This window comes from Maniola jurtina, chromosome 22 (assembly GCF_905333055.1).
Source record: "Maniola jurtina chromosome 22, ilManJurt1.1, whole genome shotgun sequence".
Lineage (NCBI taxonomy): Eukaryota > Metazoa > Arthropoda > Insecta > Lepidoptera > Nymphalidae > Maniola > Maniola jurtina.
This window is the reverse complement of record NC_060050.1, coordinates 2,780,829-2,794,163: the sequence shown is the minus strand read 5'-3', so window position 1 is coordinate 2,794,163 and position 13,335 is coordinate 2,780,829. Positions and strand designations below refer to the sequence as shown.

General features: G+C 36.9%; 1 protein-coding gene across 4 annotated transcripts in view; it reads right to left on the bottom strand.

Moving 5' to 3' along the window:
* LOC123876758 (fibroblast growth factor receptor homolog 1-like) overlaps positions 1-13,335 on the bottom strand; it is a 102,142-nt gene that overhangs the window by 52,266 nt on the left and 36,541 nt on the right. For 3 of the 4 annotated variants that reach the window (XM_045923115.1, XM_045923113.1, XM_045923116.1), the window contains exon 2: positions 10,434-10,577. In XM_045923115.1, the coding sequence (XP_045779071.1) occupies positions 10,434-10,536 (103 nt within the window). In that variant the 5' untranslated portion in view covers positions 10,537-10,577. The remainder of the gene's footprint in view (positions 1-10,433; positions 10,578-13,335) is intronic. The other variant, XM_045923114.1, reaches the window with a different exon arrangement.

Below are 13,335 nucleotides of genomic sequence, written 5' to 3'. Positions count from 1 at the left end.
AAAACTACACAAAATTGCGCAATCATCACTGAACTACTTTTATCTTTTACACATACTTACAATTTAATTCGAAATTCAAACCACCATCGTAAGCATTGCATAATATGTTACTCCTAGGTATCGCCTAGCAATCAACAACCTTTATATTACAAGCACTCTCTATCATTTTTCTGCCCGTATATTTAGTCCTTCTAATCGGATATGAACCAGTGATCTACAGATGTGCAGTGCACATACTCTCACTCAGCATAATTTGCATAAAATGTCAATAAACATTAACTAAAAATTAATAAACTTTATATTACAAGTTTTTTCTATCACTGTACGGCGCAGGCCCGTAGAATAATTCATACCTCCATCATTAATGTTCAAATAGTTCAAAGCCGACAAACTCTGACTTGTACAAGCAATTTAGATTTGATTGACGGTCAAAATTTAATTGTAACCGTAACGTAATTTTAATCGCCTGCCATGCAATTGAACTTAGTGGGGTTTTATAGATGTCAAACGCATTATGCCCTATTAATTCCATTTAATGGCATGTTTCTTGAAAACAATTGACTGCGGTGGGTAAATTGTCTGCCAAGGAGAGGAGTCGTAAAAAGACTTTAATTTTATGCCTATCGGTAACAATGTGCTGAAATATTTATAAAGAGCATGAAGTAGGTATCTCCGCTTGGCGTTTAACTTTAATATTACTTGCTTTAGCCACAGAATAAATATTATCATCATCATTATCATCACCAAAAAACGATAGATGTCCACTGCTGGGCATAGGCTTGTGGGAATCCCTACAAGAGATTGGTCTTGCGCCGCCTGAATCCAGCGGCTCTTTGCGACTTGCCTGCTGTCGTCCGTTCACCTAGTGGGGGTTCTTCCAACGCTGCGCTTTCAGGGGCAAGGTGCCAATCTATATAAGTTTAATAATCTGAATAGATATTAATCTATTACTCACTACGCTTTAACGGTGGAGAAAAATATTGTGAAGAAACCTACATGACGAAAAGCACTTAGCACTTAATTAAGGATCTCAAAAGGGCACTCCGCATTTGGCTAGTGTGGTGGATCCACCTGTTGCACCTGTGTACATTCTTCTTATTCTGAGAGGAGCATTCCCAGTTGTGGGCTGGTGCTGGGGTGATATAATGAACCTACCATACAAACATAATTATGTATTTTATAGAAACCAACATTGTATGGTAAAATTTACTCTATTTAAATATGAATGATAAAACTACCAAAATTTTCAAAAAAAAAATTTTAGAAAGCTTAAACATGGCTTAAACGGTTTTGTACGGTTCTATGGTGTCTATGGTTTTGTTTAACAATTACTTTCCGTAGAGTTTCAATATTAGAATGTAGAAAAAGGAGGCATTAGGATTTGCATATAGGTACCATTAGTATTGAATATCAATGACGCTCACGACGGAAGTCGGTGTTCTTTACCCAAGTTCGCACTGACGGATGCATCCTATGAGAATTCGTCATATCTTGATACACGTCCCGCGCATGCGATATTCCACATACTGGGAAACTCGTGATTCTGCGTCGTGACCGGCTCCGTCCTTACACAGCCTTGGGACAGAGAGTTGTCGTTTAACTAGAGCAGCAATGTCCTGCAAAATCGACTTTATTGACTGGTGTACAAGTTCACCAGGTTACATTCTTTACACGTTACAAGGGTACCTTATGTTTGAACTAAAGAAACGGTAACGGCTGTGTTAGTTTAAAAAACTGTGATATAGCTGTATCACAGTTTTTTAACTAACACAGCTAACGACCACCTCAGAATATAATTAAAAACATTACTAATTAATTATAGTGTATGTGTGTGTGTGTGTGTATTTTGGGTGTGTGTGTTGGTGAGTGTACTGTACATGTTTGCTTTGTCTAGCTAAATTGGAGCAAGATTAGTGTTCATAGGGAAGATTTTTAGGCAAGACAGGTCCCCAGGCCAAAAAAAAACTCAAATAAATATGACAAAATTGTTACTCACATTTCGCAAAATAAATAAGTCATTTCATTTCATTTCAAAAAAGCGCCATAACGGTGGCCCACCTTGAGGAGGGTACCTACCGTAACATGATGATGACGAAAGCAAATGTAAGCATAAGAACTTGTTAAGCTTTCTAAAATATATTTTTTTTACTAATAATTTTCAATGGGAACCACAGGCTGAATTAATTTGTGTTATTTCCAAACTTGCGTTTTTTTAATTGAAAAGAATATTAGCCATGTTAATTATGACTAATAACCCATTTCCCCTCCAACTAAGCGAAAAGCTTGTACTAGGAGTGGATACGACAATAGTGAAATTTCGGAAGTCAGGCTCGACTAATTTGTAAGTGCTTTTTGACGCCTGACGCATGACATTTGCTGCTCTATGGTATCTCTCGACTCAATGGCTTGGAAGATCATAATATTTGTATTCCAATATTGTTGCGATCACAATAGCTGGATTAACATTACTTTTAATGTTTAATAAATATACTTTTAATTCTGCATTGTTACTTTTTGAAATTTATTGGTATTATCCTCTTTACCTTTTTTCTTGGATATCTTCGTGTATGAAATGTGTATGAGAACGACTTCATACATTCTTCCATACTAATTTGAAGTGTGTATATTGAAGATATTTAAAATTGTTTTTTCAAAATCTAGGTACAAGATGCTATTATACTTTTACGTTTTTTTACAATATTATAAGGTAGAAAGTTGATGTAGGTGGTGATAATTAATTACGTAAACTTAAAACTAAAGCTATGACATTTCCAAACGCGCCCTGGTCTGAGAAGAAAGAGCCCATAACAAACTCAGCCGATTTTTAACCCCCGACCCAAAAAGAGGGGTGTTATAAGTTTGACGTGTGTATCTGTGTATCTGTGTATCTGTGTATCTGTGTATCTGTGTATCTGTGTATCTGTGTATCTGTGTATCTGTGTATCTGTGTATCTGTCTGTGGCCTCGTAGCGCCTAAACGAATGAACCGATTTTAATTTAGTTTTTTTTGTTTGAAAGGTGGCTTGATCGAGAGTGTTCTTAGCTATAATCCAAAAAAATTGGTTCAGCCGTTTGGAAGTTATCAGCTCTTTTCTGGTTTTCTTATTACTTTTATCCCAGGGCCCCCAGAGGTTACGTATTTTCTGACAAAGGAAATATGTACGATTGAGTAGTGTTAGTAAGTACTAAGAAGGCATGCCTAGCCTACCTGCTAGCTTGCTTAGACGGCCAATTTTCAGGTTTCTGATAATCAAGGTACATAAAAACATTACTTACCTCACGTAAATTCTCCAAGCTGATTTTTACGTATATTTTAGGCAATATCCTTAAAAATAAGTCGCCAATACTCCCAGACACTTCCCGCGTCGGCCGTATTGCTTTGCAGACGCTTTAAAGCTCCCAAAATAAGTAATTACTTAACTGCACGTAAATTCTGATGCTCCATTTTTATATATGTCCACCAGACAACTATTTCAAAACCTTTTACAAGAAGACAGACCGATCCAGAGGGCCAATCATCCCCTAAATTCAATTTTAATGCCTCTGTGAGTTTGAGCGCGAGGGCATTATCTACGCGCATGAGACTGAGTGAGACATGTATTAGGATATATTGACTTTTCTCTCACTCTCTTATAGTTTACTTATGTCAATTAATTATTAATATTAAAAAAATCAGCTAAAAATTAAAAAAATTGGAGAATTTACGTGAGTTAAGTAATGTTTTTATGTACTTTGATTACCTGATACCTGAAAATTGGCCGTCTAAGCAAGCTAGCAGGTCTGTAGGCATGCGTTCTTAGTACATACTAACACTACTCAATCGTCCACATTTCGTTCGTCAGAAAATACGTGACGGCTGGTGGCCCTGGGATCTTTCACTATTGTAACAGAGGTTCATAATATTATGTCAATTGACAAATGTCAATAAGATGGACGTTGCCTAGATACATAATTATTTATTTGAAAATAATGTTTTGGAAAACTCCAATCTCGAGTTTCTAATTTATAAAATATTATAATCACAGTTAAACGAGAAAACATCAATTCAATTATAATATACAACAGTCAACCAAAGGCCACGAACAATCAACCCAAACCCAAACCATAGTCAAACTATTTTTAGGGTTCAGTAGGTATTTGTAGAGAAAAAAAAGATGTTGTAGCCTCGACTGATGTAGTCGCGTAGGTGTGCATGGCACCATTAAATATCGTAGAAGGTGATGACCCTCCGCGCGGCTGAGGTTCCCGCTTCGTAGTCGCTTTATCGCGCAGGTTTGGATGATGCATAAGGCGCACCTTCTTTTATCTGCTTGAACTCAGCTTATTTACTTTGACAAAATACGTTTAAAAATCATCATCATCAGGATCAACCCATCGCCGGCTCACTACTGAGCACAAGTCTCCTCTCAGAATGAGAAGCTACCACACTGGCCAAGCACGTATTGGCAGACCTCACGCACCTTTGAGGGAGCATTATGGCCAACTTTCAAGCATGCAGGTTTCCTGACGGTGTTTTCCTTCACCACTTCGTCGTCTGTCTGTGTGTCCGTCTGTCGCATCTTTCAAGAGAATCAAAACTTATAAATTGGATACTTCCCGTTTACCTAGAATCATGAAAGGCAGGTAGCAATATCTTATAGCCCAAGCACTCTACTCCTGTGGCCCAAGTAAAGAGAAAAATCCGACAACTGAATTGTCATTACATAAAAAAAAACTTGTACGGAACTCTTCATGTGTGAGGCAGACTCGCACTTGACCGGTTTTTGAAAGTTATGTCAAATAAAAATTTGACATGCAATAACAAACAAAATGACGGACTTTGTCTGTGGTGGCGTTTGCTGGCGCGCGCGTTGTGACTTTTTGGAGTGTTTTTTTGTTAGAGGTGGCCGGTTTTTGTGTCCTGCTGGTGTTTATTGGTGGTGGAACTGACCGAGGAACTGACTGAGAAGCGCTCTAAAGGGGCGCCGCGTGTATGTCGGCGGGCGCCGGTACAGACGTAGTCCATACTTATACATATAGTTTTCCTAACTTGTAAATAACAAACTTGACATTGGCTAATCAGTGTAAAGCCAGACGAGAGAAGAAAAAAAAAAAAAACAAAATGACATACGAGCCACTTTATTCCTTATTTCATCGGATGAAAGTCGATTTCAATTTAATCGTATATCTTAAAAAAAGCGAACTATTATACGACTACGTAAAATGGGTACATTTTTAAAGCAACGACATGTTAGAAACAGATATTTCGTTTTGGACGTGTTAAACTATGTGAGTCATTCAGATATTTCTTGATTCAGTGATGTTCGGTCAAAAATATTTTTAACGTATTATAACGTATAATTATTATTAACATAACATTGATGTTACTTTTGAAGAGATATTAGCTGCCTTATTGGATTTATATTATTATAGAAATTTGGTTTTAGAATGGCACAAATAAACGGTAATTTATGCATAAAAGTTTAAAAAGCGTGAAATAAAAATTAAATTAAAAATTTAAAAAACCCCCGACACATAAACCTCTAAAAAGTAAAAAAATAATAGGTAAGTATGTATGGGCCCTTTAAGAATAGTATAAATAGTAAAGTTTTTATCCAAGCGTTCGTTGCGTCGGGGGACCGCTAAAGACTATTCTTTCTACAACAGATGACTTTCATAGTTTATGATAGGTAGCGGTCCCTCGACGCAACGAACGCTTGGATAAAAACTTTACTATTTATACTATTCTTAAAGGGCCCATACATACTTACCTATTATTTTTTTACTTTTTAGAGGTTTATGTGTCGGGGGTTTTTTAAATTTTTAATTTAATTTTTTTAGTATCTCCGTTATCGTAACATAATATAAAATAAACACTTATCTATAAAGGAAAAAATTATCTAAAATTCCCCAATATGAGTCGCAAAAACTTTCATTTCTAGGTATTTCCTTGTAAATCTTCCTTATCGACATTTTTATAAGTGTTTGTTTAGGACCAAATTGGGGTAAACAGTTAAACACAGATGAAGCAGAATGTCATCCATGTAAATATTTGCCGACTTTCAGATAAAGAGGGTGTTTGTTTTGCCATCGTAAACCATCGCGATAGTCTTCAGTCATAAAATCGAAAATAAATTTTATAGTCTAAGACTAACCATTGGATCTGTTTCACATATAGAGTGGAGTATAGTTACTTATTTTTATAGTGCAAAGATTTGAATGTATATTTTATTACAAGTAATAAAACGAATTTATATTGATGGAGAAAAGTAATAAGGACAAAACGCGGAAGACATTTGCTACGATAGTTGAAAAAAGTAAGGCATAGTAAGGCATAAAAAATGTAAATATGTAGTTACATAATTTCTTTATTTGGAAAACTACAGGTAGGCATATAACATGTCATCTTCACGAATTGGATTTCAAACAGAATTTATAAGGGGTATAGATAGATGAAATAAGAAATTGAAATCAACTACATAGCTGTAGGTATCTGATTACAAAGCTTAGAAATACATAAAATATGAATTTTCAAATAATATTCAAGACTAAGTAAATACCTAAAACCCAAAAATTCAAATCAACTTTCATCATCACACAGAAAAAAATTCTTGTTGAAATGCAATACAAAGCTTAAAATAATCATGAAATTAAATTGAATAGAACTTTTAAGATATACTTATTCAAGTTTTAAAAAGAAGATGATGCCATATTATGTAGACAGCAAGTTTATAGAATAAATTACTTAATTTAAGCTGATAATAATCTTTTGATTGAAAGTAAAATACAGTCTGATAAAAAATGTATCAAACGGTCCATTTATTCTTCATAAAAGTAAATTAGCATAACCGGAGCCGATTGGTCTACATCAAATGAATTGTTGAATAAAACATCCCAGCCATTTAACCAATCACAGAAGACCCCCACCCTCTGTACGCTATTCAGGAATAATCAACATGTCCACAAAGAAAGCAAAGAGCTTGGTAGACTGGTCATTAAAATAATTGTCTATGCATCCGGCGGCTTAATGAGTACCAAATGAGAGGGTTGTCGCATTTGGGAAGCAATCGATTTGGGTCCGTGAAACAATAACGTGCTACGCTTAGATTCTGCCCTTCAATTTGTACCGACAGTACAAGTACAAGCGATGCTGACAAAGATTTGCTGATGCTGAAAAATATATAGACATAGCTTGACTGCAATCAAACCAAATAGTAGGAAATCATGCAGCCTAAGATAGAGTGCCTGCCCAGAAGATACCTATTCACTTTTCTTTTGAAAGTCCTAAGCCTACCAATATTGTAGCTGGCAGTATTGTAATAAGCAATATTGTAGTATGAAGAATGCGTGGCGCCGCAGCCTTGCGCTTCCCTCCAAAGCTCGTAATGTTAAAGTAAATAAAGCTTAGTTTAAATTACTCTCAAGAAACACGCTCTTCACTTCACTCTGTGAGTGTGCGTTGTACTTAAGTCGTTGGTACATCAAAATTCATCAAGATTACATTAATTGTTTATTACATCCTGTGATAAGTAGACGCAGGAAGTAATACAAAAATGTTTTTTTCGGATCCGGATATAATTTATCATACTTCTGCTAAAATCAATACCTACTCTGAGCCTGACTTAAAGTCCAAATCCAACAATGGGTTAAATCGTACACGCTTTGAATTTTGATCGTCCTAATAAAATTGGAAATGCTAAATTAGATATTAGATATTCATCGTACATCCCAGCATGACATATTAACAAAAATCTTCGACATGCTGTTTGGAATTTAAATTTTTGCATTTGGCTCTTGCATACAAATCATAGTCGAAATCTTTAGCCAGTTGTATTAGGAATCGTTGATGCAATAAGTACCGATAGATGTCGAGATCCCAAGTTGCTAGAATACTGACCTTGCACCGGAAATTGCAGCATTTCCAGACCTCTCACTAGGTGGATAAACGACATGCATGGAGCTACTGGATTCATGCGGTGTAAGACGTGGTGTGTAGATATCCCTGCAAGAGACCTATGAGTATTGGATTCTATCGAATCGGTTGATGAGAACCAACCTTGGGACCCCAACGACTATGATTTTTCTGAATTATGTGCCCTGTCCAAGAGCATTTCAGCTACTCAAACGATTTACCTATGTCAGTTTTGGGTCTTCTACGGATCTCCTCATTCCCGATTTAATCACGTAGAGAAATTCTAAGCATAGCTCTCTCCATCGCCCGCTGAGTGGCTCTGAGCTTTCTTATGAGACCCAAACTATTTTTTTAAATTAAATAGCGAGCAAACGCGCAGGTGGGTTACCTGATGTTAAGTGATTACCGCCGCCCATGAACATCTGCAGTACCAGAGGAACCGCCAATGCGTTGCTGGCCTAATCATGTCTCTGATCCATAAATGTCATCATTGGCACTACGTACTGTTCGTAGACTTTGGTCTTCGGAAAAACGGGATAATTGCATTGCACCAATAACAATCACAAGTTTCTTAACACAGGCGCAATGCATCAATATTTTTGGCAATGGAAAGGAACCGTCCGAATTTATTATTCATTGCAAATTATGCCTCATACCATATTCATCATATCTATTTAAAAATCATTTAGGTATGACATGATTGTATTGTTAAACAATTTTATGATTATATTGGTATTCAAGAGTGGTTGCATTTAAAAGCACTGCACTGGCTTTAACGGATAATATTTGAAGCAATAATTTTATTAAATCATACAATAAATATATTTTTTTCGGGACTTTAAAAATAGAATTAATTAGGTATAAACAATAATGGGGTATTCTTTAATCCTATAGTTCTACGTTGATAGCGAGAATCCAAAATCATTTTTTATTCACCACTAGCTGATGCCGTTCCGTGGTTGTAGATTTTTTAAAATTCCCGTGGGAACTCTTTGATTTTCCGGGATAAAAAGTAGCCTATGTGCTAATCCAGGGTATAATCTATCTCCATTCTAAGTTTCAGCCCAATCCGTCCAGTAGTTTTTGGGTGAAGGAGTAACAAACATACACACACACACACACACACATACAAACTTTCTCCTTTATAATATTATAGTGTGATTAGTGTGATGTGATGTGAAGTGTGATTGAATAAAGTATTATGTACAAAGGAAAAATTATTATTTGAAGCATTTAAAAAAAATATGTACATACAAGCAAGTAGGTACATAACGCTCAAACTGAGAATGTCGTCCTTTTTAGAACTTGGTTATAATTAAGTCAAATAAGTAGGCTACAGGCCCACTAGCTTTTGATTCTCAATCACAAAACTGCAAGAGCACACAAAATACATTTTCCTAATTATTTACTTTAAAAAAAGATGGATCTTAGTAAAATTTGGTTTAGCAACCTAAATTTCAGTCAAAAAAAATATTGTTTCTAACGGTGAACTCAACAATGATCAGAGTCATCGTTTTAGATAATTTCACGGCTAACCTAACCTTACATACAAATCTTGAGAGCGTGGAATGCCAACTAGTGCCAAGAATAACTCTCCAGAAGCCTTAGCACAATCAATGCGACATTATATCTCTCGCAGCTTTGCAACGCTTTATCGATGAAAATGACAAAATATTCGAAAATGCGTTGCAATGGCTGCGGTTTCACCTCATTATTTTAGTTACAGACCAGCCTTCTTAGCAGTAAACTTAGAATTTACATATTTCTACCATCTCAATTAGTGTGATTGGCTGAATTTCTGGTATTCTTGCTGCATCCGTGTATTCTAGCCAATGGCGTATCAGCCAATTAGAGGTGATAGAGATCGTCACAATGTGCAGTGTAGCTATCAATTAATTACGCAAGGTTACTCTAGTCTAGACCTAGAGTCTAGAAATGTAGCTACTTATAGCAATTATCTTTTAGCAAAAGATACAGGACAGTTACTACAGGAAACTACTGTATCGGTATGACATTGACTCAATATCAACAAAAAGCTGAAAACTACATCAATCGGTAGCTCTATCTTTCTATGAGTCTCTTTATTTCTATATATTATATACAATATAAAACCAGCATTTCTAGACAGCCTTGCTTTTTATGCACAAATAGTGGCAGATAATAATATATTAGACGTGTGTCGAATAAGTTTCGAAGATGAGTTCAACGATGAACGCACGGTTTCATAGAATAACAAATTAACCTTAAAGACCGATTCACACCAATTGCACACACGTGACACGTGCGTAATGACGCGCGTAAACCCCTAGCACACCGGGTTACGCATACGTCCACGCTTTACGCAAGCGGTGTGCCATGTTTCATACAGTTCCATACATTACAACGCAATGATACGCGCTACGTCTATGCAACGCTTACGCAGACTATGTGAACGAGCTATTAACACCTAAACTTTGCGCCCGTGGAATGTCAATCAGGCGCCAAGAATAATTCTCCAGTTTAAATTAGTCTCAAATAATTAAACTTTTGTTTATTTACTCACCCAAAACAATGTCTCTGGCTGAAACGCAGCACGCCAAAGCCGCGAGCGCGAGGCTGACAGCGATCGGCATTTCGCGCCAAAACGCAATGGCCGCCGGCTTCATGTTTCAGCGGTTCAACTTGTCTTGTTGGGATCCATTAGCTTCTGGAACAATGGAATTTTGAAAATAAAATTAAAGTGGCTATTAATATATGAGTATATTATAGTATTTTATTATTATTAAGCCTTTATTTACTCCTTATCTTTAAGTACAATAGGTTTTCTTACAACTAAAAGAGGAATGTGCGAAAAAGTTTCAGAGACAAGTGGTAGATAAAATGATCGAGATGGATGGTGATTTTCAAAAGAAATCAGTGAATGAGTGCTGGAATGAAATGGCTTCATGTATGAGGAGAGTTGCAAGGAATGTTTTTGGTGAGACAAAAAATAAAAGACAGATAGATAAAGACACGTGGTGGTGGAGTGAGGACGTACAAAAAGTTCTGAAAGAAAAAAAGGATGCCTTTAAAAAGTGGAAAGGTGTGAGTGATAGTGACATGACTGTGAAGCAGAATAAAAAGGAACTATATATGGAGTGTAAAAAGAAAGCTAAAAGAGCTGTCGCTATCGCAAGGGGAAAGACACAAGAAAAATTGTATAGGTCTCTTGAAAGCCCCCAAGGCCAAAAAGATCTATATCGACTAGCAAGAGCAAGAGAAAAGAATGAAAGGGATATTACCCACATTAAATGCATAAAAGATAACGAAAAGAAAGTTTTAACGAATGACGATGACATAAAAGACCGTTGGAGAGAATATTTCAGGAAGTTAATGAACGAAGAGAATGAGTGGAGTGGAGAGCTAGCTAATGTACCAACTAACTTGGGTGTGGTGAAACAGGTGAGTATAGATGAAGTAAGAATGGCAGTATTAAGTATGAAAAATGGTAGAGCGACAGGGCCAGATAGTATACCAGCTGAGGTATGGAAGTTTCTAAAAGGAGATGGATGGAGCTGGCTGGCTTTGTTCTTCAATAAGATGTTACACGAGGAGGAGATCCCAGAAGAGTGGTGCAACAGTTTGCTGGTGCCCATTTACAAAAACAAGGGTGATGTACAAGACTGTAACAGCTATCGGGGAATAAAGCTCATGTCACATAGTATGAAGATTTGGGAAAAAGTGATAGAAAGAAGAATGAGAGAGGAGACTGAGGTTACCCAAAACCAGTTCGGGTTTATGCCAGGTCGAGGTACCACAGATGCAATATTCGCACTCCGTCAACTCTGCGAGAAATACAAGAATGCACATAGAAACCTGCACATGGTATTTATCGACCTTGAAAAGGCATATGATAGAGTTCCTCGCGAAGTTTTGTGGTGGGCTATGAAAGTGAAGAGATTGCCTGAGAAGTATGTGAGGCTTGTGAAAGCGATGTATAGACGAGCGAGTACAAGGGTCAGATCAGAAGCTGGCGTTACGGACAAGTTCAATGTGGAAGTAGGCCTGCATCAGGGATCGGCTTTAAGTCCTTATTTGTTTGTCCTGGTAATGGATGCTCTGACGTCAAACATACAGGAACAAGCGCCCTGGTGCATGCTGTTTGCCGACGACATTGTGCTTGTCGGAGAAGATGCGGCCGACGTCCAGAGCAGACTGCGTAGATGGCAAGAGAAATTGGAGAGTGTTGGCCTGAGGATCAGCCGAACGAAGACAGAACATCTGTTCTGTGACTTCGGTGGCCCCTCCAGTTTCTCTGATATCTCTTTGGATGGCGTAACTCTACCTGTCTGCTCCAATTTCCGGTACCTCGGTTCGCTCTTCCAAAGTGACGGTAGCATTGATCGAGACGTGAACAATAGAATGAATGCGGGATGGATGAAATGGCGACAGGTCTCAGGTGTTATATGCGACCCGAAAATGGCCCCTCAAACTTAAGGGGAAAATTTACAAAACTGTCGTTAGACCTGTCACATTGTATGGTTCAGAATGTTGGGCGGTAAAAGGGAAGGATGAAAGACGAGTACATGCGACCGAAATGCGAATGTTGAGATGGATGTGTGGTGTGACAAGAATGGATATGATAAGGAATGAATATATAAGGGGAAGTTTAAAAGTAGCACCAGTGGTAGAAAAAATGAGGAGTAATAGGCTGGCATGGTATGGGCATGTAATGCGGAGGGAAGAGAGTCATATCACTAGAAGAATGTTAAATATGCATGTGGATGGAGAAAAGAGAAGAGGACGACCAAAGAAAAGGTGGATGGATTGCGTGAAAGAGGATATGCGTATAAAAGGGGTAGATGATAAGTTGATGGATGACAGAAGAGAGTGGAAGAGGAAGACATGTTGTGCCGACCCCACGTAGCATGGGATAAGGGCTGGAAGAAGAAGAAGAGGTTTTCTTACAACTATATAGCTATTTATTCTACATTTTTTACCTTTATTTTATGTTAGTTTTGTTAGTAAGTACAATTGTGTTTTATATGTGTGTGTGTTCATATGTTATGTTTTGTACAGTGTTAGTTAATAAAATCGTTAGTTTACAAATGTTTAAAACTACTTAGTATATACCTACATTTATATCTATTGCTATATACATATATTATTATTGAGTAATTATTTGTTTGCGTAGGTAATCACTATTAAATCTAGATAAGGATCCCATATTTGGGTATAAGGCCTCCCCCCGGTTTTGTCTTTATTTTGTTGTATTTTTCATTAATGCAAGCTCTTGAAAAATCCATAATAATTATATCAATTCTTTTCATATTCCTACTTCTTCTTTAGATTCCTCATGTTAGTAATTAGTATCCCAGAATTTTCCTTTTATGTTTAAGTAATTATCATAGCCTCACAGGCAAGTACATTCCATTTTGTTCAATTATGTAAATAAATTCTGTTTTTATCCTATTATGCGTTTATTA